At 38.8% G+C, this 25,687-nt stretch overlaps 1 protein-coding gene across 4 annotated transcripts in view; it reads right to left on the reverse strand.

Moving 5' to 3' along the window:
• Positions 1 to 3,493: 3,493 nt before the first annotated feature.
• The window catches only part of TNIK (TRAF2 and NCK interacting kinase), a 381,644-nt gene continuing 359,450 nt past the window's right edge, over positions 3,494 to 25,687 (reverse strand). For all 4 annotated transcript variants that reach the window (XM_081301723.1, XM_081301721.1, XM_081301722.1 and 1 more), the window contains 7 exons: positions 24,746 to 24,889; positions 21,683 to 21,817; positions 14,468 to 14,568; positions 12,172 to 12,321; positions 9,889 to 10,048; positions 9,494 to 9,633; positions 3,494 to 7,272 (listed from right to left, as the gene is read on the reverse strand). In XM_081301723.1, the coding sequence (XP_081157849.1) occupies positions 7,189 to 7,272; positions 9,494 to 9,633; positions 9,889 to 10,048; positions 12,172 to 12,321; positions 14,468 to 14,568; positions 21,683 to 21,817; positions 24,746 to 24,889 (914 nt within the window). In that variant the 3' untranslated portion in view covers positions 3,494 to 7,188. The remainder of the gene's footprint in view (positions 7,273 to 9,493; positions 9,634 to 9,888; positions 10,049 to 12,171; positions 12,322 to 14,467; positions 14,569 to 21,682; positions 21,818 to 24,745; positions 24,890 to 25,687) is intronic.

Here is a 25,687-nt window from a genome sequence, read left to right on the forward strand (position 1 = left end):
TTTTGAGAGTTTTTTTTGTTCAACATTGAAATTAAATCGCTTTTAAATCCCGAAATGACATTTAAAATTTTCATCCAGTTTTTCATCCAACAGATACTTACTGAGTGACTGCTACTTGTTAGGGATTCTTTAAAGTACTGGAGACAGCCAGAGAGGTAGTGAAGCAGAAAATGACTGGTGTGGTGGTGGCTGGAGGTGATTTTATTTAGGTCTCTGAGAGGAAAGCAATATTTGTGCACAGACCTGAAGGAAAGGAAGGAGCAAGTCATACAGACATGTGGACGGAAGAGATTTCCAGACTGGATGACAGCAAGGGCATAGATCCTGAGTCAGGTGGAGTGGTGGATGTAGATAGGGAGGTACAAAAGATATGGCAGATTACCTCTATGGCCTTATCAGCTCTGGGAGGAAGATAATGTTGTGGAGAAGATGGGGCGGTATTGAGGGACTTGGCCAATAGTGGACATACCTTGGCCTATGTTTTAAAAGCATGATGTCAGACAAGAAGTGGCTTGGACCCACACTGGACTATGAATACATTCTGAATCCATTTTTACAAAATGGATTAGGTGGGCTGGGATTGGGGCTCAATGGTAGAGTGCTTGCCTAGCACCTGCAAGGCCCAGGGTTGAATCCTCAGCACCACATAAAAATAAATATAATAAAGGTTTTGTGTCCAACTACAACTAAAAAATATTTTTTAAAAAATGGATTAGGTATGGTATATGAAAGAGACGGGGTTTCAATAAGATTTTATGGTGTGGAAAAATGGAGAAGCCATTTGCTAACATAGGGAAGATTGTAGGGGCTATATATTGATGGATAGGAGCAAATTCTTAGTTTTGGACATGTCAACTTTGAGATGCTGTTAAACATCAAAATGAAGATGCTAACTAGGAAGTTAGACATAAATCCGGGCATTCAGGAAAGGGCTGGGGCTGGAGATAAAAATGGGTTTTGTCAGTGCATATGTTTTTTGAAAGTCCCAAGACTGAAAGAGATGGCATATCTAGTACTGGGTTATGCCAAGAATCCACTGAAGAGAGTGGTAAGGGAACTTAAGAAGGATGTCCTCGGGCCAAGAAAGTATTTCAGGAAGGAAGTAATTATTCATTGTGTCAAACACCACAAATAAATTAAGCAGCATGAAGTTAGTCAACTTGACCACTGCATTTGACTGTGTGGGAGATCACTGGTGTCCTTAGCAAAAGCTACTGCAGTGGTAATGAAATACTGATTTGAGTTGTTCAAAAGACCAAGGAAGGGGTCAAATGTAGACAGTGAGCATGCATAATTCTTCCTAGGGAGTTTTTTTTTTTTTTTTTTTTGTCAAGGGGTACAGAAAAGTAAGATGGGTGGATTAGAGGAGATGGGTGTTTATAACACAGGAGAGACCACAGCATGAGTGCAGCAAAGTCTTGCAGGAAAATAGGAAATATTGTTGATGCAAGAGACAGAAGGATATCATAAGATAATGGCCTTTATTTTGAGAGTTTGGATAGAACATCCCTGGAGCCAATAGGAAGAGCTGCTCACTATCACTTAATTAGTAATCAATAATGATAAATTCATTGGACAAGATAAGGAAATTAGGAAGCCAGGATCTTTGTAGAATTGTCTAAATGGATACTGAAATCTCCAAGAACAAAGGTGTCCTACTATTATAAATGTTTCAGTATTTATATTTTGATAGAGATAGCATAAAATAATAGATTCGAGGACATGGGTATGACAAAGCCTTGGCTTAGAACTTACAAAAGCATTTCTAGCTACTGCTTGGAACAGCTGTGTAAAGTACATCCTGAAGAATTTTTGTATGCAGTGGGGAAAAAAACACTGGAAAATAACTAAAAGTTTCAGATTAGAAAATATGCCAGGAAGATACATAGGTATGACAATATTTAATCTCAGTGGTTTTTGACAATTTAAAACACCTTTGAAACCTGAAGATTGAAAAGATATAACTAATCACTGGCACAGCAAAATGAGTTTTCCATTCTAATATTATAAATTTAGCATCTTTCTACAGTTACGCTAACATTAAAAGTAAGACAACTGAAATGCACAAAAACAGTTTTACAACATTCATTTTAAAAGTTCTCCCTGGCTGTCATCTCTATTTTTCCATGCTGCCACTTAACATTTGAAATTCTGATTCCGGGTAATGCCTGGGCTTTCCCAAGCCGTGGTATGTATTACTATTCCCTAACATTTGCCCCAAGGGAAGAGAGAATGGTAATGGGCAATTGGGACATGGATATTTGCTATATACAAATAATGATCCATTGCTAGAAATGAAAACTCACCTTTCCACCTGCATTTGCTTGACTTCAATAATGCAATGTAACTTGATGCTGATAAAAATAAACCATTAAAACCAAACCCTCTTATGCCAAGAGTGAGTTAGCTTGAGGAGAACTACCCAAAGCTAAAAATCTGGAAACTTTAGGACATTTTTATTTTTAACAGTATTTTCTAGTTTTTATCCAAAATGTTTGGCATCACAGATATAGAGTCCAAGATTTTGATCTGGATTTAAAATAGCTCAAATGTTATCCAGGGATTTTTGTTAAGAAATATTCATTTGGAGATTTTTATTTGGTGCAGTCTGGCCCTTCATGGAATGGTACTTCTAGGAGAATAAATTTCAAAGCACAGGTTATGATCTCACACTGTTTAATGCTTTGCAAATTGTTGAATATTCTAGATGTCTATGGAAAAAATATCAGAACAAAGATACAGTATGGAAATCAAAACAGTATTAGAAAATATTTGGTAGAAATGTATAGATTTTCAGTTTTAAATGTGCAATTCTCAAGAGGTTCTCTTCTTTGTTGAGACTCCCGAAAAGAGATCAGTTTATAACCATTTTATTTTAGACTCATTTAAGACAGCTCATTTTGGAGTTCCTGATATTGCTATGTTGACCAAGGCAAAAGTACAGAAGCATTTATGAGACAATATTGACAAGTAAAGTAAATCAAATTTTGAATCTTGGATTTTAGATTTTATGTTGTACTATGTAGTCTCAGGAGAAGCCAGTTTTTGCTTGATTGGTTATGCTTTGTTTGATTTGGTTAGATTTAAATATTTGAGGAGTGAACTAAAAAGTACCTAACAATTTATACAAATTGTTGAAATTCTCAGAACATAGTAGCAGATGGTTTGCATGGAAAGGTGCATGGTAGGGTGATTCAGAATTGCTATCAGCATGTTGTGGATCTTCTCAGGTTTTCCTGCTATAGGTTAAGATTAAGCTTTGACCAATAACTGCATATTCCTTCTTAAAAATAATGCAGCACATCTTACATCTCAAAGCAACCAGCACAAATGCAAGTGATGCCTATTCAAGCAGACTTTCAAAGACAGCACACACTACTAACACAAAGAGCTCTTCAACTTTTCAAGGATACAGTGACGGGACCTGGTACACATAGTGGTAGGGTTAGCATTTTTTTTTTTTAAACTTCTTGGAACGGGAGGTCAGACTTGAGCCCTTCCTCCTTGGGCAACACATAATACCAAAATGGCTCCAGTCTTAATATCACACCTCTTTCTAATCTATAGCACAGGAGGGACCAGAGACACCAATTACCAATGAGTCACAAGAGCAGACAGAAAACTGTTAGTAGTTCGTGACAACCAGATATTAGGATGCTTTTAATAAATGTGTTCTTGACGAAGGTGTGTTAGGAATGCAGCTTAGAAAGTGATGTCAAAAGTGTTAGAAAAATGGAGCTCCTGTCCAAGTGGCCTTGAGAGATTTTACCCATGCCTTAATCTACCCTGTCCAATAAGTGAATAGCTCTGGGTCTTCTTGAAGCATTATTTGAGTCTCCAAGAAAAATAATGAGATCTATCCAAACAGTCATTAGATTTTATGTGCAGTGTAGTACAAGTTGTCTTCCTCTACATTGTGTGCACTGACAAGCATCTGAATGAAACTGTCATGGAGACGACTGACTCCCATTGCAAAGGGGCCTTATAGCTCATCCATTTCTACTACCCACTGGATGCAGGAACCCATGCAACAAGTCCCCTGACCAGCAACCAGAAACGAGGATCACCTGCCAGACCCTGGACCAAGACTATGGTGTGGGCAGGCTTGGTGGATTTTGCTGGATGATTATTTTGCTGTATAATGATCAATTCGGTGAAGAAGACTGAGAGATCTAGTTAAGCTTACTTTGGGGAGGGAGAGTTCAATTCTCCAATTTTGTAGAAAAAAAATGAGCCAATTTCTAGTTCTACATGAAGATCAAAACTAAAAACATTTTTTATTAAGATGCTATTAAAATGAATGAAGAGAACACCCGTCCCTCCCTCCAAAATAAAGCAAATCAAAAACTCGGGGATGGTATGAGCCACAAGGACATAATTCTGATAAAATTTGCATGAGCGAGGCCTGGATGTTTCATGGCTGGGTCCTGTCCTGATAGGGAAATATCTTTTTTTGAAGATAAAACTTTCAAGGAATTCCAGAACTATGTTTTAAGGAGATTTGTGGGGGTCCCTTTTAAATTTGATTTTGCCTTATACTCAATTGTAAGATATTTGTACAAAAATATAAAAGGCATGGCTTGATGTTTAACGTTTGTGTTTTATTTTTGTTGGCACCAGAAAAGCTCATGTTCTATGTCATGTCACTGTACATACTGTAAACAAGACTGCATTAATATTGTTTTCTTATGTTTTTTTTTTGTTTCAATGAATCTAGATTTTAAAAAATACATTCACAAACTACCTTATGTTTAAACACAATGATTCCCTTTTATTTCTTAACTGTACCCAAAACCCACAATAAAAAAATCATTTAAAGCTGTGTGTTTTCGAACTCATCACTTAGAAATCAAAACAAAACAAAACATAAAAACAAAGATCAGTTTGCAACATAATTTAAAGAAGCTCTGGTTTAAAATACCACAGCAGCAATATAAAGAGCTGGTGGCAATCACATTGGGGATGAGACCAGATCAATGCATCTTGTCCACATCGGCATCCAATTACAGTAGTTGTTAAGTTCAGTCCAAAAAGTTATTGCTGAATTTGTTGCATGGAATTTGTGAAGACAGTGTTGTTCGGCAGCATAATCACAGCAGTAAAAATGAGAACGGGAGCAATTCATTGTTTTTGTGAACTAAAGGGACCATGATGAGGACCTCTTGTGATTGCCTGAAGATGATCCTCAGTTGCATTCCTGTGTGCTAAATGCTTAAAATAAATGCAAATGACAACCACCTTTGGCAGGGGGGCATAATCAACTGGTCTGGAAATCAGATTATTTCCCCTCCCTTCTCCCCTTGCCCCAAACCACAGGATTGAAATGGTACCAGTTTTCTAATATATTTCGTTCTCATTAATAGTACATCAGCTGCTCTTGTATTCAGGCAAAATCAGTAGGATCACAGATTTTTCTTTGGATCCATTCACAGTAATTGCTTTCTCCCAAAACAAGCCATATTGGTTTTTGTCATTGGACTCCCTCTCCCCGCCCCCCAATTTTTAAAGAACAATTTGGTCAACTACTGTTTTGTTTTTAAAATAGTCAATACTCCTGAGATTGCCAGTTGAGCTCTCTATATGTCTCCTGGAGATAACACTGCTGTGATGAACAGTGAAACAAAAACAAACAAAACGAGGTAGGTTAAAACAGGAAGCGCAACACAGATATCGTTTTTGCAACACCTCGATACCACAGGCGGCCATGCTTGTAGCTTTGGAAAAAAAATCCCAGACAGTCACGTAAAAGTTCAAATCATTTGAGTAAGAGTTTATAAGGACACAAGTCAACCTGAACTAAATACATACATATCTCTGCACAAATGTTGTTTACCGTATGTTGGGTAATTTGGAGGAAGGTAAAGTGATTAGGGTCTCAGAATTTTGGCCAAAGCCTTGCTTTCAAGTTCATTAAAATCTGAGCCAACGATGCCCGCTGTTGTCTGCGGCAGGCTTAGGAGTCTACTCCCTTCTCTCACCGACCTAAGGAGAACACTGGCAGCTCAGAAACATTTGTTATTGATGTTTTTTTTCAGTCACAGTTTTCATCTTGAGAAAGTGGCACCCTCAGGAGAGAGCTGGGAATGTCCAGAGCCTGGATGTCACCCACCCCCCAATTCCCACGAAAACAAAGTCTCAGTCCAAATGAAGCCCCAAATAAGTGACCTCTTACTGGGAATCTTTGTGCATTTAAAAAACAATGTGTGTGTGTGTGTGTGTGTGTGTGTGTGTGTGTGTACATATACACGTATATAAGCTTGTTTCCCAGAGGCTCTTTCTGTCTGACTCCGTCTGTTGTCCCCTTTTGCCCTGATCTGTTGCATAATAGCTGAGGGAAGGGTGCATTATAGCCCCGCCTCAGTGGCCAGGCCAACTTGTTCAATGGCATTTCTATCCCATTCAACACGCTCCATTCTATAAAGGGCCATATAAAAATATGACCTGTCAGACTCACAAAAGTGGTAGTTGATTTTATTAGACTAAGGCTAGTAGTTTAGCCACTTAAAATCTATTTCCCAAAAGAGGGGAAAACTAGTATTTTTTCTTCTCTTTTAAAAACTCATTAGCCAGTTGCTATCAAAAAGCAACCTTTTGGGTTGGTGAAGGCAAGAGAGTTCTTAAATCACCCCACTATGCAGTGATGGCCTTCAGTGAAAGGAGATAAAGTACATTTATTGTGCTGTCTCTCACCATTGGAAATCGGAAATTTTACAACATACTGTATACTTAAAGCTAGCAGGCAGACAATTAAAAACAGACTCATTTTCTCAGTGAGCATTCTCTCCCAATTCTTACAAAGTAAGGGAGTAAAGAAAAAAGGTAAAAAAAAAAAAAAAAAAAAAAAAAAAAAACCTCAAAAGCCACCATAACACAGCTTACTCAGAAGAGCACACAATATCTGTTTCTATCCCTAACTCCGAAGGGCACATGGTCCATCTTTGTCCACGGACAACGCAGCATCCTTGGGGATCTCCTGGACATTCCTGCCACCTTTTTCTCTCCTTCTCAACCGGGCTGCAACACTGAAAGATGGACTGTATCGGGAGGGGTGGAGGGAGAGGAAAAGGGGAAAGTGGTATGTTCGACCAAGCCTTCTGATTCTGCCTCTAGACTGGCATAAGTCCACATGAGTTATGTTCTTTTACATTAGAAATAACGCCATGAAGATAAGTGCCAAGTGCTCTTCTGTTACCAGTTCATCATGGAATTTCTGTTGAGGGTCATGAAAAACACTTGGCTACTTCCTCCAGATCGCACGGATGCAAAAAATACCTGTTTGAAATTAAAAACAAGTTAGTTCGACTGCATGTTTTTTTCCCCTCTTTTCTTCAACCGTCCATCCATTTCCTCTCACATGTCCTAGCCCTGCCATGTGTCAGCTCTTAAGACTCAATGGCTAGTGCTTATAAAGTGCCTTCTGAGACAGTGCAGCCTATGTAAACACACCTGCCTTTATTACTCTGGTTTGATATCAACTACTATTAAGGTATTGGCCTCCAGGGACGCTGCAGGGGCTGGATGTCATTGTGACATCTTTTGGAATGCTCACATTTTAAAAGAGAGTTTCCTGCTAGGATAAAAGTCCTGACTTCTGGCCCGGGACACAACAGGTCCTTTGATGATTTTCAGAAAGGCACAGAGGCTCCCCTTCTCTCCCTCCTAAATGACATGAAGGCAGACTTTAAGGTGGAAGAGGATCCTTTCAAATTCCCAAAGTCATGGGCAAACTTTGGGTCTACTATTATATAACTTCCATTTCCAATTTTTAAAATTTCAAATCAAGCAATTTCAATGGCTGTGATCAAACACAGTCAAGTGTTTAATGCTTCCTTACTGTGGCATTTCGGGAGTTAACACTTAGCCTCTCTGCTGATGCTGGCATATTTGTGGCCAGAGCAGATAATGGCATTAATAAGTAGAACCACAGGCAATTAGGTCTGAGCCTGTTAAATCATTTTATCAAATGACTGAGAGAAGTGAGCAAAATTCGGGTTACTGCTTGCTTGAGCTGAATGTAAATGAACCACTGCCCTTGGAAAATAGGATTTGGGGCTGTGGCATAGCCCTTCATCAGCCAACACCTAACTTTGGTCCAAGGCATTTATTTTGCTTTTATCACTAGTATAAAGTCTCTGCTACTTCATTTCCATGACTTCTTCAGAAGAATGTTCTCTCCCAACAACTTCTTAAGAAGTCTGTGGAAATGCTTTTCATTCAGTTAATGCTACATATGAAAGTAAAGCTACTCTTAGGGTCATTGAATCAAAATGGGGAAGGACAGAGAGAACCCATGGAAGGCCAAATGAGGGAAGGAAAGGGCTGCTGTTCTCTCCAGGCTGTGTGTCCTGGGCTCTCAACCTCAGGTCTAGACACTGGTGTGGTCCAGCCTTCTTTTGATGGTGTGGGCCTGGCTTGAAATAGGCCTGCTAGAGTGGGTCATCAGTGAGCCAGAGTGTGGGTGTTCATACTCAGATCACTCCTCATCCTGTGATCCCAGAGACTGGGTGGCTGTTGGAATCTTACTGGGTTAGCTGGGTTTTTTTTGATAATACTCCTCAGTCTCTGGTACATCCTTGCCACCCATAGCTGTTGTCCACCCAGACCACACCAGGTCAGGGAAGTTGGCCAGGGTTGGATGTAATCTAGGCCCATTCCACCAGGACTGGACAAAGACCAGCCTGGCCAATGGGGAACCCCAGGGTGAATGAAGAGGTGTACAGCAGCCCAACCTGTCCCTGTTCTTTCCTAGAGGTGTTTATGCTGGCTGCACGGGGGTAGCATCTCTTTGTTGGCCTTGGCCACAAAGGTGGGATTTACAAATGCAAATACAGCTTAGCTACTAAAAACTGGGTTACTCTACAGGGAGGGCACGGTAGAAGAAGCACTGCTGCAGGATACCCCTCAGAAGCGACTGATCATGCTGCATGGACACAGCCAATTCCACTGGAGAACAGTCCCCCTATGACATTTCAGAAGAGACATGGCTGGAATGACACAGAACATGGCACTAGTTGAGTTTGTGATTGTGCATTTCTTAAGGAATGGGTGACAACTTTCAAAAGTTTATATTTATACATGTCAAATGTTTTACACTTACAGGTGAATATAAGAGTAGAGTTAGGTTTTGATAGTGACTTTGTGAAGAGTCTAAGAGGGGAATTGTGAAGCTGATCCACTGGGAGATGAAGATGATGGGCCAACTGCTCTAAGTGCGTAGGAGAATCTGGGGGTGTCTGTTGAGTTGTCAGAAGGCCCGCAGGCCACAGAAGTTATATATAAGAGCTTACGAGAAATTTCTAGATGTTTGTTTTGATATGTGAGTAATATATCTTGAGTGTTCACATGAGTCAAACCAGTTAATGCCATTTCAAGATACTACTGATTGTTTAACACAGAGGTGATTCAGATCAGTATAAAGGAGAATGAAGGTTTCACAGGTACCTGGTGGTCTCTTAAAATGCAAACACTAATGCAAATGTTGAAACGGATTTACCTTATCATTTCTTTCACATAGAAACTTTAACCTTTGAGCTCGCTTATGCATAAATACTCCATCCAAATGTCCTGTTTCCACTGACCGGATCTCAATAGCTTTCTCGCCCCAGCCCATTATCTGATTGGAATGAATGTAGGCTGTCAAAAGGAATTTCCAAAACTGCATTAAAAACATTAGATGGGCAATAACTCACAGCATCTGTTCACATCTTAACCACATAAATGACAAACGACTTGAGATAAACAGACAAAGTAAGTCCTACAAGTGTTATTCACAGATTTTTTTTTTTTTTTTTTTTTTTTTGTGGACTCAAATGGTTGTTTCACATTTCTTGACTTTCGTTTCATTTGGGGGGTGTAACTGCTGAAGGAGATAAGGAATGGTTAACCTACCCACAGACGTGGGCATTTCTCCCCATTGGAGCACCACATCCTTAGTTATCCGGCCATAGGTGTTCACATACACCCCCTCATCCTCATAGCAAACAAGCATTTCCATCCCATCTGTTTTAGGCAAGATGACGATAGCATGAGGAGTGATATTGCCCTGAATCTGAAAGACAAAGAAAAGCCATGCATTATTCTTTTTGAAAATAAGACCACACCCTGATTTTCATATCTTGCAATTTAAAAAAGCTTTTATGAAAACTTTCACTCTACGATTTTCTTTGCTTAATTTAATCACGGATCTGTCGGATGCCATGATAAATATGGACTTAGTTGCTCGATAACAAATCCAATTTACTTGTTCCTAAAAGCAACAACACAGTATTGATGGGGTGCCTAGTATTTGTGAGGCACCCTTTACATATATGATCTCTGGCTCTGAGAACAGATCCCCATGGGAGTTATCTTTGTTCACAGATAAGGAGACTGTATCTCAGAAAGGTTAGGTAACTTGACCAAAGCTATGCTAGTATTTGGTGGGAGGACTGGCATTTGAGCATATCAGTTTCTGGCATTGAAATTCATGTGTTTTCTGTTAGAACAATGGCTTCCCAAAAAGATGAAGAGAAAGCAAGGCAGCTGAATGAGGCGAGGCAGCTGTAATGGGGCTAAGACGGTCCCCACCAGGCAGGCTATGAGTACATGACTCAGATTGTTTATCTGGGTGCTGAAATACCAAAATAATCCAAATTAATGGTTTGTTTAGAAAAAAATTAGAATTACCACTAATTAAAAAAAACAACATACAATTGAAATAAGTGTCGACTGACCTGTCCTAGAAGATGTGGTGCTGCTATAATCCCTGGTTGAGGATGTCGCAGCAGCCCAGTATGTGCTTGATGGATAGATGGATAGGAACGTTGGGATCAGGAACAAGCACAGTGATACCCTCACAGAGAGCCTGAGTTGTGAGCTCTATGTGCACACGCACACAGGTGTGAAGAGCCGTAATGCAGCAATGAATGACTACTGTGTGTGCGTACATGTGTACAACAAGGCACTAAAACAATCTTTTTCTGTGACTGTGCTTCTTTAGAGTCTCCAAACTCTTCACATACCATCAGCAACATAAAAGACCTCAGACTCTCCTGACAGTGTCTTCTGTGTGTCACCTGAGGATCACACACAGGATGCACAATTTATACTGCACAGTTCTAGAGAGTGAATCTGTGCAGCAGTTCCCTCCAGGAGTCATGTTTTAGGCAGCATATCAGCATAGTAATTGGGATATTATATTGTGAAGAAGAAGAACTACAGGGCTGGGGTTATGCCTAGCACATGTGAGGCACTGGGTTCCATCCTCAGCACCACACAAAATAAATAAATAAAAAATCAAGGTATTGTGTCCATCTACTACTAAAAATATTTTTTTTTTTAAAAAAGAACTACAAATTTGAATGAATGTTATATCCATTTTTAAATTTAATGCTGATGATAACCCTATGGGGTAGGTTCTGGCATTCCCATTGACAGACGTGCAAGCTGAAGGTTGCAGAAGCTGTCTAACAGGTCCATCTGCAAAGCCCATTCAGATAAAGGCAAGGGGCTGAGCTCTGCTGCTCGAGGCAGTATAGTGTAAAGAGGAACTAAAACTAGCTGAAAAGGGATTTTCTCCAGGAAATCAGTATCTGATCATTGTTTTTCTCCCACATAATATGACACAATTTCCATTCAAAATTGAAAATGGAAACTTATCCATGCCCTGAAGGAAAAATTAAAATACATTTTAATAAAGTCCAAAGAAACAATATGTAGATTAATGTCACATAATCTCTTTATATGTTACTCTGTTTTAGGAATAAAAATTAGCTAAATTTATATGTTTTACTTATTAACCTATTTTGTCCCATAATCCCAGATGTGGAGCACCTATAAAAACTTAAATATAGTATATTATTATATATATAGGTTACATATATAGATATATAGTATAATAAAACAGTAATAAGAATATAATTACATTATAATAATTATTACATAATAATACTAATATGATTATACATAGAAGCTCTAGATTTTGACTTTCAACCTATTTTAATGCCTCTGTGCAAATTTCATTGAAATAGCTGCAGAATTGAAAAGTTGGGTTAAAAGCATTCTGACTTCCTGGTGAAGGCCCGAAGTCTTTCTGCTTTACTAATTAGTAAGGGTTAGCATGACTTCTAATAATGTGCAAAACAAATCTTTTACATGCAGAAGGCCCTTTATAGTCTGCTTTGGGAAACTTACATGAGATGGTATGTAGATATCATAAGAGTTTCCTGAATCAACATCAATTACATGGAAACCGGTGTGGGAGCCAAAAATAACCTTTAATCTTTGACCTTCTTCTACAGTGAGATCAACTAGCAGGGGCTTGTGCTGAAGATCTGAAAAAGACTTTAAAATCACCCTGTTAGTATCCACATCATTTAAAGACATTATCTGAATAATATTTAGCCACTAAGTTAATTTCTGAAAAGCTGAAAAGCCAGGATATTTCTCTTTGGTAGGTCTATTCATATTCTAGCTCCAGGAGGAAGGGTCTATCAGCCCTTTTTGCCTCCTTTCCCCATCTCTGGTCCTCAGGGAAGTACAGGGTTTACAGCAGAGAAGGTGATTTACAGCTATGTTTATAGTGTCATTCTATCTTTAAAACTTGGTGTCTGGGTGCTGCTGTTCTGTTTACTTCTGGCCTTTGCTCTCTGGAGAAGGTCCTGCCACGTCTCTGACCCTTCTCTTTGCTATGTGGCAGCAAGGCCCATCTGTGGTTGCTACCTTTCAGAGACAGCCTGGGGTGAGCATGCTCTGGCCCCCACTTTCCTTCAGTTACTGAGTGGGAATCAGAGAGGCTCTCTCTAAACTCAGTGTTGAGATCTAAGACTTAGGTTTGGGCAATAAGAGAAAGGGATGGAGGTGAAATATCACAAGACTTATGACTTGCATTGACAACTAAGATTTAACTAGAAAGTTCTAGCTGAGCTTCTGTGGACCAAAGCCCCAACCAGCTGTTGAGTGTTCCTCTTCCTTTGCTATGACTTACTCACACACTATCTTTACTGCATCTTGAAATCTAGGGGAGGATTTGAGAAACCACCATTGCCCTGGTGATACTATCACTGTTACCTAATATACCCTTCTCCCCTCATCTTCTGCTAGCATCTCACAGCATAGGAAGCTTTCCCCTCCTGTCCCTAGGGGTCAGCTCTAGTCCTCCCTATTCAAGTTTTTGCCTTTGCTTTTCCCTCTTGCAGGCTGGGGCGGGTCTGCTGAACAGAGCATTTTGCATTCTCTCATTGCTTTGGCTAGTAACCTGATGGCAGTGACTTCAACGTCAGAATGGGAATGGGATCTCCACTGAAAAGCTTTTCCGGAGAGAATTTGGCACAACAGGAGCAGCAGCACATTAGATTTTTGGAGACATCCCTTAAGTGTTATTATGAACCTAATGCATTCCAAAAATTCCTTTCCATAAAAGTGGGATTATGGAGGGGAGCCCATTTCCACTGATCAATCTGTCTTCCTGAGCACACCACAAATGAGCCACTTGCACTAAGGGAACAACAGAGAAGTGGGGTGATTCAGCCCTGAAGAGGGACAGCTTTGGCTCCCACATGACATTTGTGGCAGGAGAGAATAAATAAAAAGCCAAAGAGAGATGGTAATTATAAAAATGGAGAAAAGTCAAGGGCCAAAGAGCTACTGAGAAAGACAGACACAGGCAGAGAGAAAACAGAAGATAAAATCACACTGGCTATGCAGTCTGAACACATCAGGGGGCCTACAAGTACAAGTCTTTCTGGCATTTGGGGGTCAGCTTTCATGAGCTGAGGCAGATGGGACTAAACATATTCCGATCCCACTCCCACTCAATCTCATGAATCCCTGGGAAAAATGCAGAAAATCTAGGTCATTTCTATGAGTGACTACACTCAGTGTTCATTTCAGGGAAGTCTAATAGCAACAGGGAGATAGCATCAACTGAGTTTTAGAGACTTTATCCAGAAAGGCTCATGATTATAAGACTTGGAGACTCAGTTTAACCTTGAGATTCAGTGCTGCCAGTGGTCTGCCTTTTAGAGCCCAAACACCAGATAGCACTCTAGATGCTTTTACAACAGATGTCATTGCACAGCATCATAATCAATACTTTGCTTGGTAACCCTTCTGTACCAAATGTCTCTTGCAGATGATGATTTGCAGATCTCAAATGAAGGAGGGTAAACATAAAATTTAGTTTGACTGGGCTGGGATTGTGGCTCAGCAGTAGAGTGCTCCCTTAGTATGTTCAAGGCCTGGGTTTGACCCTCAGCACCACATAAAAATTAATGAATTAATTAAAGATATTGTGTTCAACTACAACTAAAAAATAAATATTTAAAGAAATTTAGTTTGACTAATCTCATAGTAGTTTTAAAAATAATAAATCTATGAGTTCCTACAGTTCCAAAATAGGTTTATTATTTATTATATGTAGTAAAATTGGTATTGGTTTATGTGGAGAACAGATGGCTGGAGGAAACCAAGCAAACACATGCCCACTTACCTTAAATGCCATGAACTTGTGATACGGTTTAGGAGCCCAGGCATATATCTCCACAGCATTCTTTAAGGCAATCACCAAGAATTTGATCCTTTCATATTTAACTGTAATATAATAGTTGTAAATTTAAAAGTACATCAATTTATTCAATAATTTGTATCAGTGAATGTATAAGTCACAAGATGTAAATATACACACACGTACACACACTCCATATTCGAGGGTGATGCTCCTGGTGTGGGATTTTTTCATAGATACAGATTTCACTTCCTTTACCATACCTAGTCAGCAGAATTCTTTTTTTGTCTTTTATGTTACTTTACCTGGATTTTAGGTTCACCCAAATGTAAATATCGAAAGCTGGTGTGGCAAGGTGGTAGAAAAAATGGCAAATGGATAGAGACATAAAAGGTGCCACTTGCTTATTATTCAGATTAAAGTTCTAATTAATTATTTATTTTTTTAAAGAGAGAGAGAGAGAGAAATTTTTAATATTTATTTTTTTTAGTTTTTGGTGGACACAACATCTTTTATTTTATTTTTATGTGGTGCTGAGGATTGAACCCAGCGCCCCGCCCATGCCAGGCGAGTGCGTTACCACTTGAGCCACATCCCCAGCCCCAAGTTCTAATTATTAAGTAGAATAATTGCTTGTTTGTGTTTGTATTGAATTTTGGAATATTAGGAGACCTGAATTCTGATAATGGCCTATTTTTAAGACTTTCACATACTTTGCCAATTCCTTTTTATTTTCTGGGAAAGTGCAATATTAAACATTTTAAATTCCATGGATAGAATCTTGATAAAATTTCATTGTTGTCTATTTTATTTTTACCTTATACAAAGTAATAATAATGTTTATTGAATGGAAGAATATATTTTGTTGTCTGAGCTTCTGTGGCCTATGTGTCTTTGATACCATAGTGATTGATATTTATAGTGATGACCTTGAGAGGTTACAGAATCCTTTAAATGCCTCAGGATCTTTAAATATTAAATGTAGATTTTAATTCTTAGAAAGTCTGTAATCTACAACTGATGCACATACCAGGCGTTTTCTTCATAAAATATCTGTTGAAAAAGAATATTCTCTATCCTGAAGAAACTGGGTAGGAAAATACTAATGCACTTATTAGATGACATGTTAAGTTTCCAATTGTCTCCACAATTTTTCATTATATGAATTCTTTATGAGACTATTCTCTAATCTTCTCACTTAAAACTTATGCAAAGATTCAAGATTAAAGCTTAAAATAGCCTTGAAAATACAAGTGTATCAAAATATATATATAGGCTAAGAGCAATAGATAAATATAAATGAATCTTGGATATACTTGTTTTTCTGTTTTCTCCCATTTTATGTTTTTAAAATTTCATGGAAATCTGAGTATACTAAAGTAACCAGGCACTATAAAAAGATCTTAGTGTTTTGACTGAAATCCCTCAAAGAAAGCAAAATGGAGCCCAAAGTAGTTCTCTGGATAACTGAGGCAAAAAATGTTCTGAAAATTAAACTTGTCTCAATATTCTGGTAGATAATGATCAGTTATTGCTCTCTGGTTATATTTCATTTTGCATGTATCCATATATGTCAGTCTTCTAATGTTAGGGCAATGAAAAGAGATAGCAGTTACTGGGATGCCTCCTTTCTCTAACAATTTACTTAACACTCTTTCGGTTTGCTTTTTACTAATTTCTGATCCCATATTTCTACTATAATACAACCCAACAAGATAACACCAAACAAAACCGAGACAGAATGAAATAAAAATGGAACAACACAAAATCATTATAGCCTTTCTATCCTAGGAGGAAGAGGTCAGATTTGCACTGGCCCTTCTAACATTTAGAGCCATAGGACTTTTGCAGCTTCAGAGTTTTGAAAGAATACTTGCCAGGTATATGCAAGAGATAACACACACAAACTTCATTATTTCCTGTAATGAATTTTATTGCTCTGTAGTTATATAATATTAGTTTTGTACATAACATTTGATCACTAGGAATATTACAAATGCCAAGTAATAAAGGTAAAATACTGAAAGAAAATCCTAAAAGTTTTATGAGAGAAGTATCTAGAAATAGCTTTCAAACCGTTTCCATAGTAGTACTTAAACTACATTGTTTTCCTATGAATGCAGGGTTTATTTCCCCCCAAAAGAAGCCTACACTCTAAAAGAAGACCAAATGGGCATATGAATCTGCATTCTTCCTGGTAAGAATAATGAGATGCTTGTTTGATATTTTACCAAATAATCAGATTACAAACAAGAAAAAAAAATTAGAATTCTAGGGTATCTTATTAGCAAGTCCTGAATAATTCTGAATCCCACAAAAATACACAGTGGAGCAGAGAAGAGCTTGTACCTTTCCCAGCTTGCTATGGAAAAATGCTCCCCCATGTGGTCTAGTTTGTGAATAATACTGTATCTTTTGAGCATCCATTCCTGTCTTTAGAAATACCACTTAACTTGTTTCTCTGTGCATTGCCTGTGCTAGATTTGACTGCAGCTGTGGTCACATATGTTTACAGGCATTTAATGTTTATTTTCTTCAACACCTGCTTTAAATGCACACTAATAAGCTCACTGTGTTGTAAGGATAATTAAAAAAAATAAAACCCAAATAATGTTGATAAATAGTGGGGGCTTATCTCTTTTTTTTATTGGTTGTTCACAACATTACAAAGCTCTTGACATATCATATTTCATACATTAGATTCAAGTGGGTTATGAACTCCCATTTTTACCCCAAATACAGATTGCAGAATCACATCGGTTACACATCCACATTTTTACATAATGCCATATTAGTGACTGTTGTATTCTGCTACCTTTCCTATCCCCTACTATCCCCCCTCCCCTCCCATCTTCTCTCTCTACCCCATCTACTGTAATTCATTTCTCTCCTTGTTTATTTTCCCATTCCCCTCTCTTATATGTAATTTTGTATAACAATGAGGGTCTCCCTTCATTTCCATGCAATTTCCCTTTTCTCTCCCTTTCCCTCCAACCTTATGTCTCTGTTTAATGTTAATCTTTTCTTCCTGCTCTTCTTCCCTGCTCTATTCTTAGTTACTCTCATTATATCAAAGAAGACATTTGGCATTTGTTTTTTAGGGATTGGCTAGCTTCACTTAGCATAATCTGCTCTAGTGCCATCCATTTCCCTGAAAATTCCATGATTTTGTCATTTTTTAGTGCTGTGTAATACTTTATGGTGTATAAATGCCACATTTTTTTTATCCATTCATCTATTGAAGGGCATCTGGGTTGGTTCCACAGTCTAGCTATTGTGAATTGTGCTGCTATGAACATTGATGTGGCAGTATCCCTGTAGTACGCTCTTTTAAGGTCTTCAGAGAATAGTCCGAGAAGGGCAATAGCTGGGTCAAATAGTGGTTCCATTCCCAGCTTTCCCAGGAATCTCCATACTGCTTTCCAAATTGGCCGCACCAATTTGCAATCCCACCAGCAATGTACAAGAGTACCCTTTTCCCCACATCCTCGCCAGCACTTGTTGTTTGACTTCAGAATGGCTGCCAATCTTACTGGAGTGAGATGGTATCTTAGGGTGGTTTTGATTTGCATTTCTCTGACTGCTAGAGATGGTGAGCATTTTTTCATGTACTTGTTGATTGATTGTATGTCCTCCTCTGAGAAGTGTCTGTTCAGGTCCTTGGCCCATTTGTTGATTGGGTTATTAACTTATTGTCTAATTTTTTGAGTTCTTTGTATACTCTGGATATTAGGGCTCTATCTGAAGTGTGAGGAGTAAACATTTGTTCCCATGATGTAGGCTCCCTATTTACCTCTCTTATTGTTTGTCTTGCTGAGGAAAAACTTTTTAGTTTAAGTAAGTCCCATTTGTTTATTCTTGTTATTAACTCTTGTGCTATGGGTGTCCTATTAAGGAATTTGGAGCCCGACCCCACAAAATGTAGGTTGGAGCCAACTTTTTCTTCTATCAGACACAGAGTCTCTGATTTGATATCAAGCTCCTTGATCCATTTTGAGTTAACTTTTGTGCATGGCGAGAGGAGGGGATTCAGTTTCATTTTGTTGCATATGGATTTCCAGTTTTCCCAACACCATTTGTTGAAGATGGTATCCTTCCTCCATTGCATGCTTTTAGCCCCTTTATCAAATATAAGATAGTTGTAACTTTGTGGATTAGTCTCTGTGTCCTCTATTCTGTACCATTGGTCCACCCACCTGTTTTGGTACCAGTACCATGCTGTTTTTGTTACTATTGCTCTGTAATATAGTTTGAAATCTGGTATCGCTATACCGCCTGATTCACACTTCCTGCTTAGAATTGCTTTTGCTATTCTGGGTCTTTTATTTTTCCATATTAATTTCATGATTGCTTTATCTATTTCTACAAGAAATGCCGTTGGGATTTTGATTGGCATTGCATTAAACCTATAGAGAACTTTTGGTAATATTGCCATTTTGATGATGTTAGTTCTGCCTATCCATGAACAGGGTATATTTTTCCATCTTCTAAGATCTTCTTCTACTTCTCTCTTTAGGGTTCTGTAGTTTTCATTGTATAAATCTTTCACCTCTTTTGTTAGGTTGATTCCCAAGTATTTTATTTTTTTTGAGGATATTGTGAATGGAGTGTTTTTCCTCATTTCCGTTTCAGAAGTTTTGTCGCTGATATACAGGAATGCCTTTGATTTATGTGTGTTGATTTTATATCCTGCCACTTTGCTGAATTCATTTATTAGTTCTAGTAGTTTTTTTGAAGGCATATAAAAAACAAGTCCCTGCCTCAGTCCCAAGTCCTGTTTCCCACAAACAAATACTTGCAACTTTTTAAACTTCTTATTTGGCAATTTATTTCCAGATTTCCAAGTAATGTGCTTATTCAGTTTTTTTTTAAAATTTTCTTCAATTGTAGAAACTATCTATCAAACCTCACAATAAGAAAAGGGTGTAGTTTCTTATATAATCTCCTTTTATCTCTACATACACATAAATCACTTTCTCCCTCACACCTCCAACATAGTTAGAGTGTATATTTTTGGTTAAAGCAACATGAAGTGTTCAAATTGTCAGTGTTCACAGCTGGGGCATGTGATATACCATAATTACATTTCCTTATTTTTTCCTCACTACCCTATTTTACCTACTCTAAGCATGTGTAAACTTGAAGACATGCCTTTCATCAAGGTCAACCGCAGCAGGGAATCCATTGGTACCATTTTATTTTTCTTGAAGTCACTCTCCTGGAATCCTGCATCGTCCTACTGAGCTGGGACTGATTTCTTTCTAGGCCAGTGACAGAGTTATCATTTTGGTTCCTTTCACCATTATTCTGGGTATTTTCTTCATCTTTTTCCTGGATTACCTGGTTTAGTTCTTCATTTTGGTGGAACACATCTTCTAGTAGCTACTGAGCATGGTGTGTGAAATTTTCACTTTAGAGACCCTGCATACCTGAAAATGTGTTCATTTTGCACCAAAGTTGATCAATGGTTTGATCTCCACACACACAAACCCCAATACTGACAGTTACAAAATATAAATTAGAAATAATTTTGCCTTCAGATTTTGAAGGCAGAAGTTTTAAACTTCCAGGATTGCTGTTGAGAAGTACCAAGGCTCTGTTTCTGTATCTACTATATATAAAATGTTTATCAATTTACTTAGAATATAGAAGCTTTAAGGACTTCTGCCATCTTGGTACTGAAATATCCAGTTGGTGGGCCTTCTTTGAAGTCTTTTTTTTTTTTAAAGTAAGTATATTGGGTACTCAGAATCCTTTTAATCTGGGATGCCAAGACCTTTGGGTCTAGAAAAGTTTCTTACATTCTTCTTTTTTCCCTTTTTTCTAAGACTCAGATTTTTGAACATCTGGGTTAATTTTTTCTTCTCTTTTTTTTCCTTTCCCTTTTCTTTTATTCTTCTTTCTAGGACATTTCCTCATCTTTATCTTTCAACATTTCTATTAAAATTTTTATTTCTGCCAATATGTGACAGTTTGTAAGACTGGTTTCTTAATGATCTCTCCCTACCTGCTCTCCCTTTCTTAACAGCCCTATTCTTCTGTTACCGAAACAATTTTTCTTTTTTTTTTTTTAATTTTTTTTTTAGAGAATTTTAATATTTATTTTTTTTTTTAGTTTTCGGCGGACACAACATCTTTGTATGTGGTGCTGAGGATCGAACCCGGGCAGCACGCATGGCAGGCGAGCGCGCTACCGCTTGAGCCACATCCCCAGCCCTGAAACAATTTTTCTAATCCTCTAAAATCCTTTCCTTCCTTTCCTCCCTATATTTTCTTCACTCCTCATTATCTTTGTTTCTTCTAAGGTCCTTACATTCTGTTTCACTTTCCCTCATGTTCCATGTCTCCACTTACTTATAGGAGACCTATCAGCTGCTGAGATTCATTGCTGGCTGAGTAGCTAGATAGCAGACCTTTTTCTTCATGACTTCAAATGTTAGTACCTGTACATCTTTTCTTTCTGGCCATTTAGTTTCTTCAAAGACAAGTCTTTCAAACTCTTCCTTGAGAATATGATCATCATCATAGTTGCCAACACTTTGGGAGCTAAAGAGGCAAAGGGAGGGTCATGTATATGTTGTCCTCAGTTGATGGTGGCATCAACTGGCCATGTAAACCTTTCCTCTTTTGCTGTAGTGAGGGAGGGAGCACCCTGCCTGCTGGGTAGGTCCTGGGTCCTGGAGGCCTTGCTGTTGATCCGCTTTCCCCAAATCCTTCCTTTTTCAGACCTACCTTATAACTCTGCCTCAGATTCTCCTGGGCCCTCAGTCCCTGGGCATTTCTGCGTTCTGCAGAGTGACTGGATTATTTTGATAATTTTCCCAACTATAGGTTTAGCATTTCCTGGTCTGCTAGGTCTGTTCCTCTTGTTCCCTTTTATTGACATCTGTTGTTTGCTGGCTTCTCTCCTCTTGGTCCCTTTGACCTTGTAGGCATAGTACATTTTTAATCTTTTAATGTGTCCTTGGGAGGAAGTACCTATAAAAGTTCAAACTGGAGCCTAGGACTTCATTCTGAATGCTTCCTTTGAACTTCACAAATTTGACTTCTGGGGGAATAATTCAAATATACTTTTAGGTTCCAGCAACATCTTAAGCTGGTCACACAGGCATCATCAATATCTGACTGAAAAACTGAATGAAACTTAACTCTTGACGAAGTAAATACACTGAATTTGCAATCCCGTGTCTGGAGACTTACCAACTTTGTAATGTATACAGCCTTCCAGGTCCCCGACGGTGATCCAGCCTTGCTTCTTTTCCACTTCTGGATCATTGTGTAATATTCTGTTTCTTAACCATGAAAGGTAGTAAACTCGCAGCTTATTCTTCTTTCCTATTGAAACAGCAGAGCTTTAATTCCAAGTCCCTGTGATAGCTTTTTCTCCCTCCTCCCTTACCTCCACTTTTTTTTTTCATCTTTTTGTTTACAGTTTGTGTGTGTGAGAGTGTAATAACCAGCGTCCCCCGTGCTTCACAATTAAAGTGTTTTCTCTAGCAGGACTTGTGGTTTAAACAGCTCCAAGTGTTTTGGACAAATTACAAAATTACAATCTGTCTTTACCTTCAGGTGGTTTCTTACTTGAGCAAGCTGCTCATTCTCTCTTGCCAGCATCTGCTAAACTCACTAAGACCCAAGTCTGCAACAGCGTGGCTGATCACAGTTTCAGGACATTCTAGATCTGAGCCCATGAAGCAGCGTTGACAGCTGAGTGTTTTAGCCTCTCACGAATCCCGTCTTTCCCTCACGCTCTGACCTGGCAGTGGATGGCAATGGAAAGCCTCTTCTCTATCCCTTGAATCTACTTTGTCCTATGATCCCAGATGTGGAATACCTATAAAAACTTAAACTATAATAGACAATATAATTATATTCAGATAAAAATTATTTTGCAATAATTATAATATTTAAATTAATACCAATGAACACTATAATATAGAAGCTCTAGATTATAATTTCTAACTTACTTTAATGCATCTGTGTCAATTTCACTGAAATATTTGCAGAATTAAAAATTGGGGACTTAGTGAATTAGAGATAACAATTGTTAGTGGTTTTATCTAACTAACGAAAAAAAAGGATTTTAGGAGGAGACGGGGAGTCAAGTTCAACAAAGGCAGTTTGGGTTCAGAAATTGATATTGGACAGGTTCATGGGACTGTGGTCACTGAAAAAAAAATGGGAAAGAAGAAAAAAGATGTGGATCTGAAAACAACTTAGAAGCTCCTTTTACTAAAGTGATCTGGAGTAAAGAATTCATAGGATGGTAAGAAAACCACTGGATTGCAGGAAGACCATGCAAAGAGGAAAATGGAGATTATCTCCATTAGATTATCTGAGGAGCACTGGGGTGGCTCTTCCTAAGTAATGAGAAATATGGGCATGTAGGTTTTACTTCCTGAAAACTTATTTTCCTTTGATTTCTCTTTGTCTTTAAAGATGTTTTACATTTCACAGATGTGATATATACCAGAAGAAGAGAATCCATGCACTGGATTTGACACAGAGTTGGTGCATTCGGATCTGAAATCCAGGAGTCATGATGCAGTGTCTATTCGCTTTTGTAACCAGAAGGTAGAACATGCATTGCTCAGGACAGCCAGGAGGGGCAGGGACACCAGTGCTTCCTCCTTTCTATGACACTATGGATCCAAGGGCAACTCAAGCACCTTGTGCTCCTATTTTAATTTTCTCTTTTCCCCATCTGTGCCTCATTATAACAGGAAATAGTTAAGAATGAGGATGTGCTACTAACAATATAATAAAGCCCTAACATGAATTTTCTGGTAGCATTTCCACTTTGGGTAGATGATCGACAGACATGTGCTTCTAATTTTGATTTGGTAATGTAGCAATCAAAAAAGCAATTAGCCAGAACAAAGGACTACACAGAATTAAACTCAGTTCACAATACAGGAAGAATTGACTTGGTTAACCTGTTTTGGGGAAGGATAAAACAAGTCCTCGGCCAGGCACAGGGGTGTACAATTGTAATCCCAGTGACTCAGAAGCCTGAGGCAGGAGGATTGCAAGTTCAAGGTCAGCCTCAGCAAGTTGGCAAGGCCCTTGGCAATTTAGTGAAACCTTGTCTAAATAAAAACTGGGACTGGGGATGTAGCTCAGTGGTGGAGCACTCCTCAATTCAATCTCTAGTCCCAAAACCAAACAAACAACAAAGCAAAACAAATCTCTAAGCATTCAGTGGAAAGGTAAAATAAACAGGGAACTGGGGTGTCAAGTGAAGCATTTTCTCCAAATATAAAGTACAGTTGAAGAGTTAAACTTTCTTTGAGGTTCAGTGCAAGGTTGCATTGTCTCTGTGTGGTGAAAGCTGAGTGTAGATCCCTGTTCACAATCTTGGTTGCATGATGGAAACCCCTCGGGAGCTCTGAACGCTGTGCATGCCTGGGCCCCACTCCCAGAGGTCCTGACCCTGGTCTGCGGTGCAGCTTTTATTTTCACTTCTCCTCAGGTAGCTCCATACGTAGATGGGCTGGGAGGGAGAGGGGCATTTGCTAAACTCCTTCAAGGATTATGAGAAAGAAAAAAAAATCCTTCCTTTCAACAAACACAGACTCTTTCGGGATGCATTTTACTAATAATAATGTTTTCAGGGCTGGAGTTGTGGCTCAGTGATAGAACATTTGCTGGCATATGATGAGGCCCTGGGTTCTATCTTCAGCACCACATATAAATAAATAAAACAAAAGATCCGTTGACAATATATATATATTAAAAAATAATAAGGCTTTTATCTCCAACCTTAAAAAAAAGAAAAAGAAAAATCTCTTTTGGGAACCCAGAAGAGCTGCAGAGTGTAGCAGTTATGACTGGCTCCCTCTGCTCTGAAGACTTGGTCACCCCAAAGGTCCAGCTGCACTTCCCAAGGTATCAATGGACCACAAGTGGGAGAAGAGAAGAGCTCAGAGAAATTTCTGTTTACTCAATTCTCCTCCCAGGAGCCTACATTTTGACATTCTCCATCCCAGGATGCTGGCATCTTTAAAAAAATCCTTGCCGAGTCCTGATAGAGGTAAAGAAACATGAATACACAGCTTTTGTGGAACATTTTGTGTCACTCAGATTTAATGCAGAGGTGAGAGGCTTCCCAATGGGTGATCTCATGCCAGCCACCCTGTTACCACTTTCTGTGCTGCTTCTTGGACAGGAACGACAGAGTTTTGAATTTCTTCAGAAACAAGGTAATTACCTTTCCTACTTGCACAGACCTGGGGAACTATGGTGATCGACCTGGTAACATACCTGATATGGTTACAAGAACATTTAGTCCCTCTAGCACATCCATCTGCTGAAATCGTCTCCGATTGATCAGATTATACACTTTGCCTTGCCCACTTCGGTCCAAAAGCATCAGGCCATTTTCAGTTCCCACCAGAAGGTTTACACCTGCAAATTTAAGAAACACCCTAAGACTGACTTTCTGTGAGCTTTGACCTTCTGCATCTGGGGTTCCCGTAACATCTAAGGAACTGCTTTGTAAATATAAATAATGGGCAAGTCACCACTACAGTAGGGAGTGTAGAAACTCCGGCACAGTAATTAAATCACTGTCCCTCTAGTAATGGAATTACAGTTTTCTTTTATAAAGTGGTAGCTGCATTCATTACATCGAGCCATTTACTACCTAATGCAGAGAAACCTTGTCAAGGGGAGCCTTAGGCACAGCTGTGAAGGTGGCACAATTTCCCTTTATTCCCTTCCTGTAACAACCGCCTCTTTCATGGCTTCCCTTAAATAATCCACTTCTCTTTCCCCAGTGTTCACCCCACATTTACTCCTGCAGTGATTTCTCAGGAACCTAACAATCCACCTTGGGCATCCAATAGAGTTTCCATTTCTATACTCCATGGGAACAAAAGCCCTTCCTCCTCCTCAAATCAAAATTTGACTCTCTTATGTCCCCTACATTCCAGGTTCAGCTTCCTGTTGGGGAAACAGGACATCCAGAGAGGGTGTTAACAGATTGAGAGTCACATGAACACTCAGGGGTCTAATGCTCGTCCATCCCACCTGGCATGCAGACACCCTGATTGCAAAAGCTCTGGCAGGTAAGTGGTTTCTCTGGAGTTTAGTATGCCAAATATTCATACTTCAGGACATCAATCATCCACCCATCACAACATACATCCGTCAAGAGGTCCACTGCACAGTGGACTATATTCATGAATATGTCCCTTTTGAAAC

The sequence above is a fragment of the Spermophilus citellus genome, assembly GCF_964194105.1.
Source record: "Spermophilus citellus genome assembly, chromosome: 7".
Classification (NCBI taxonomy): domain Eukaryota; kingdom Metazoa; phylum Chordata; class Mammalia; order Rodentia; family Sciuridae; genus Spermophilus; species Spermophilus citellus.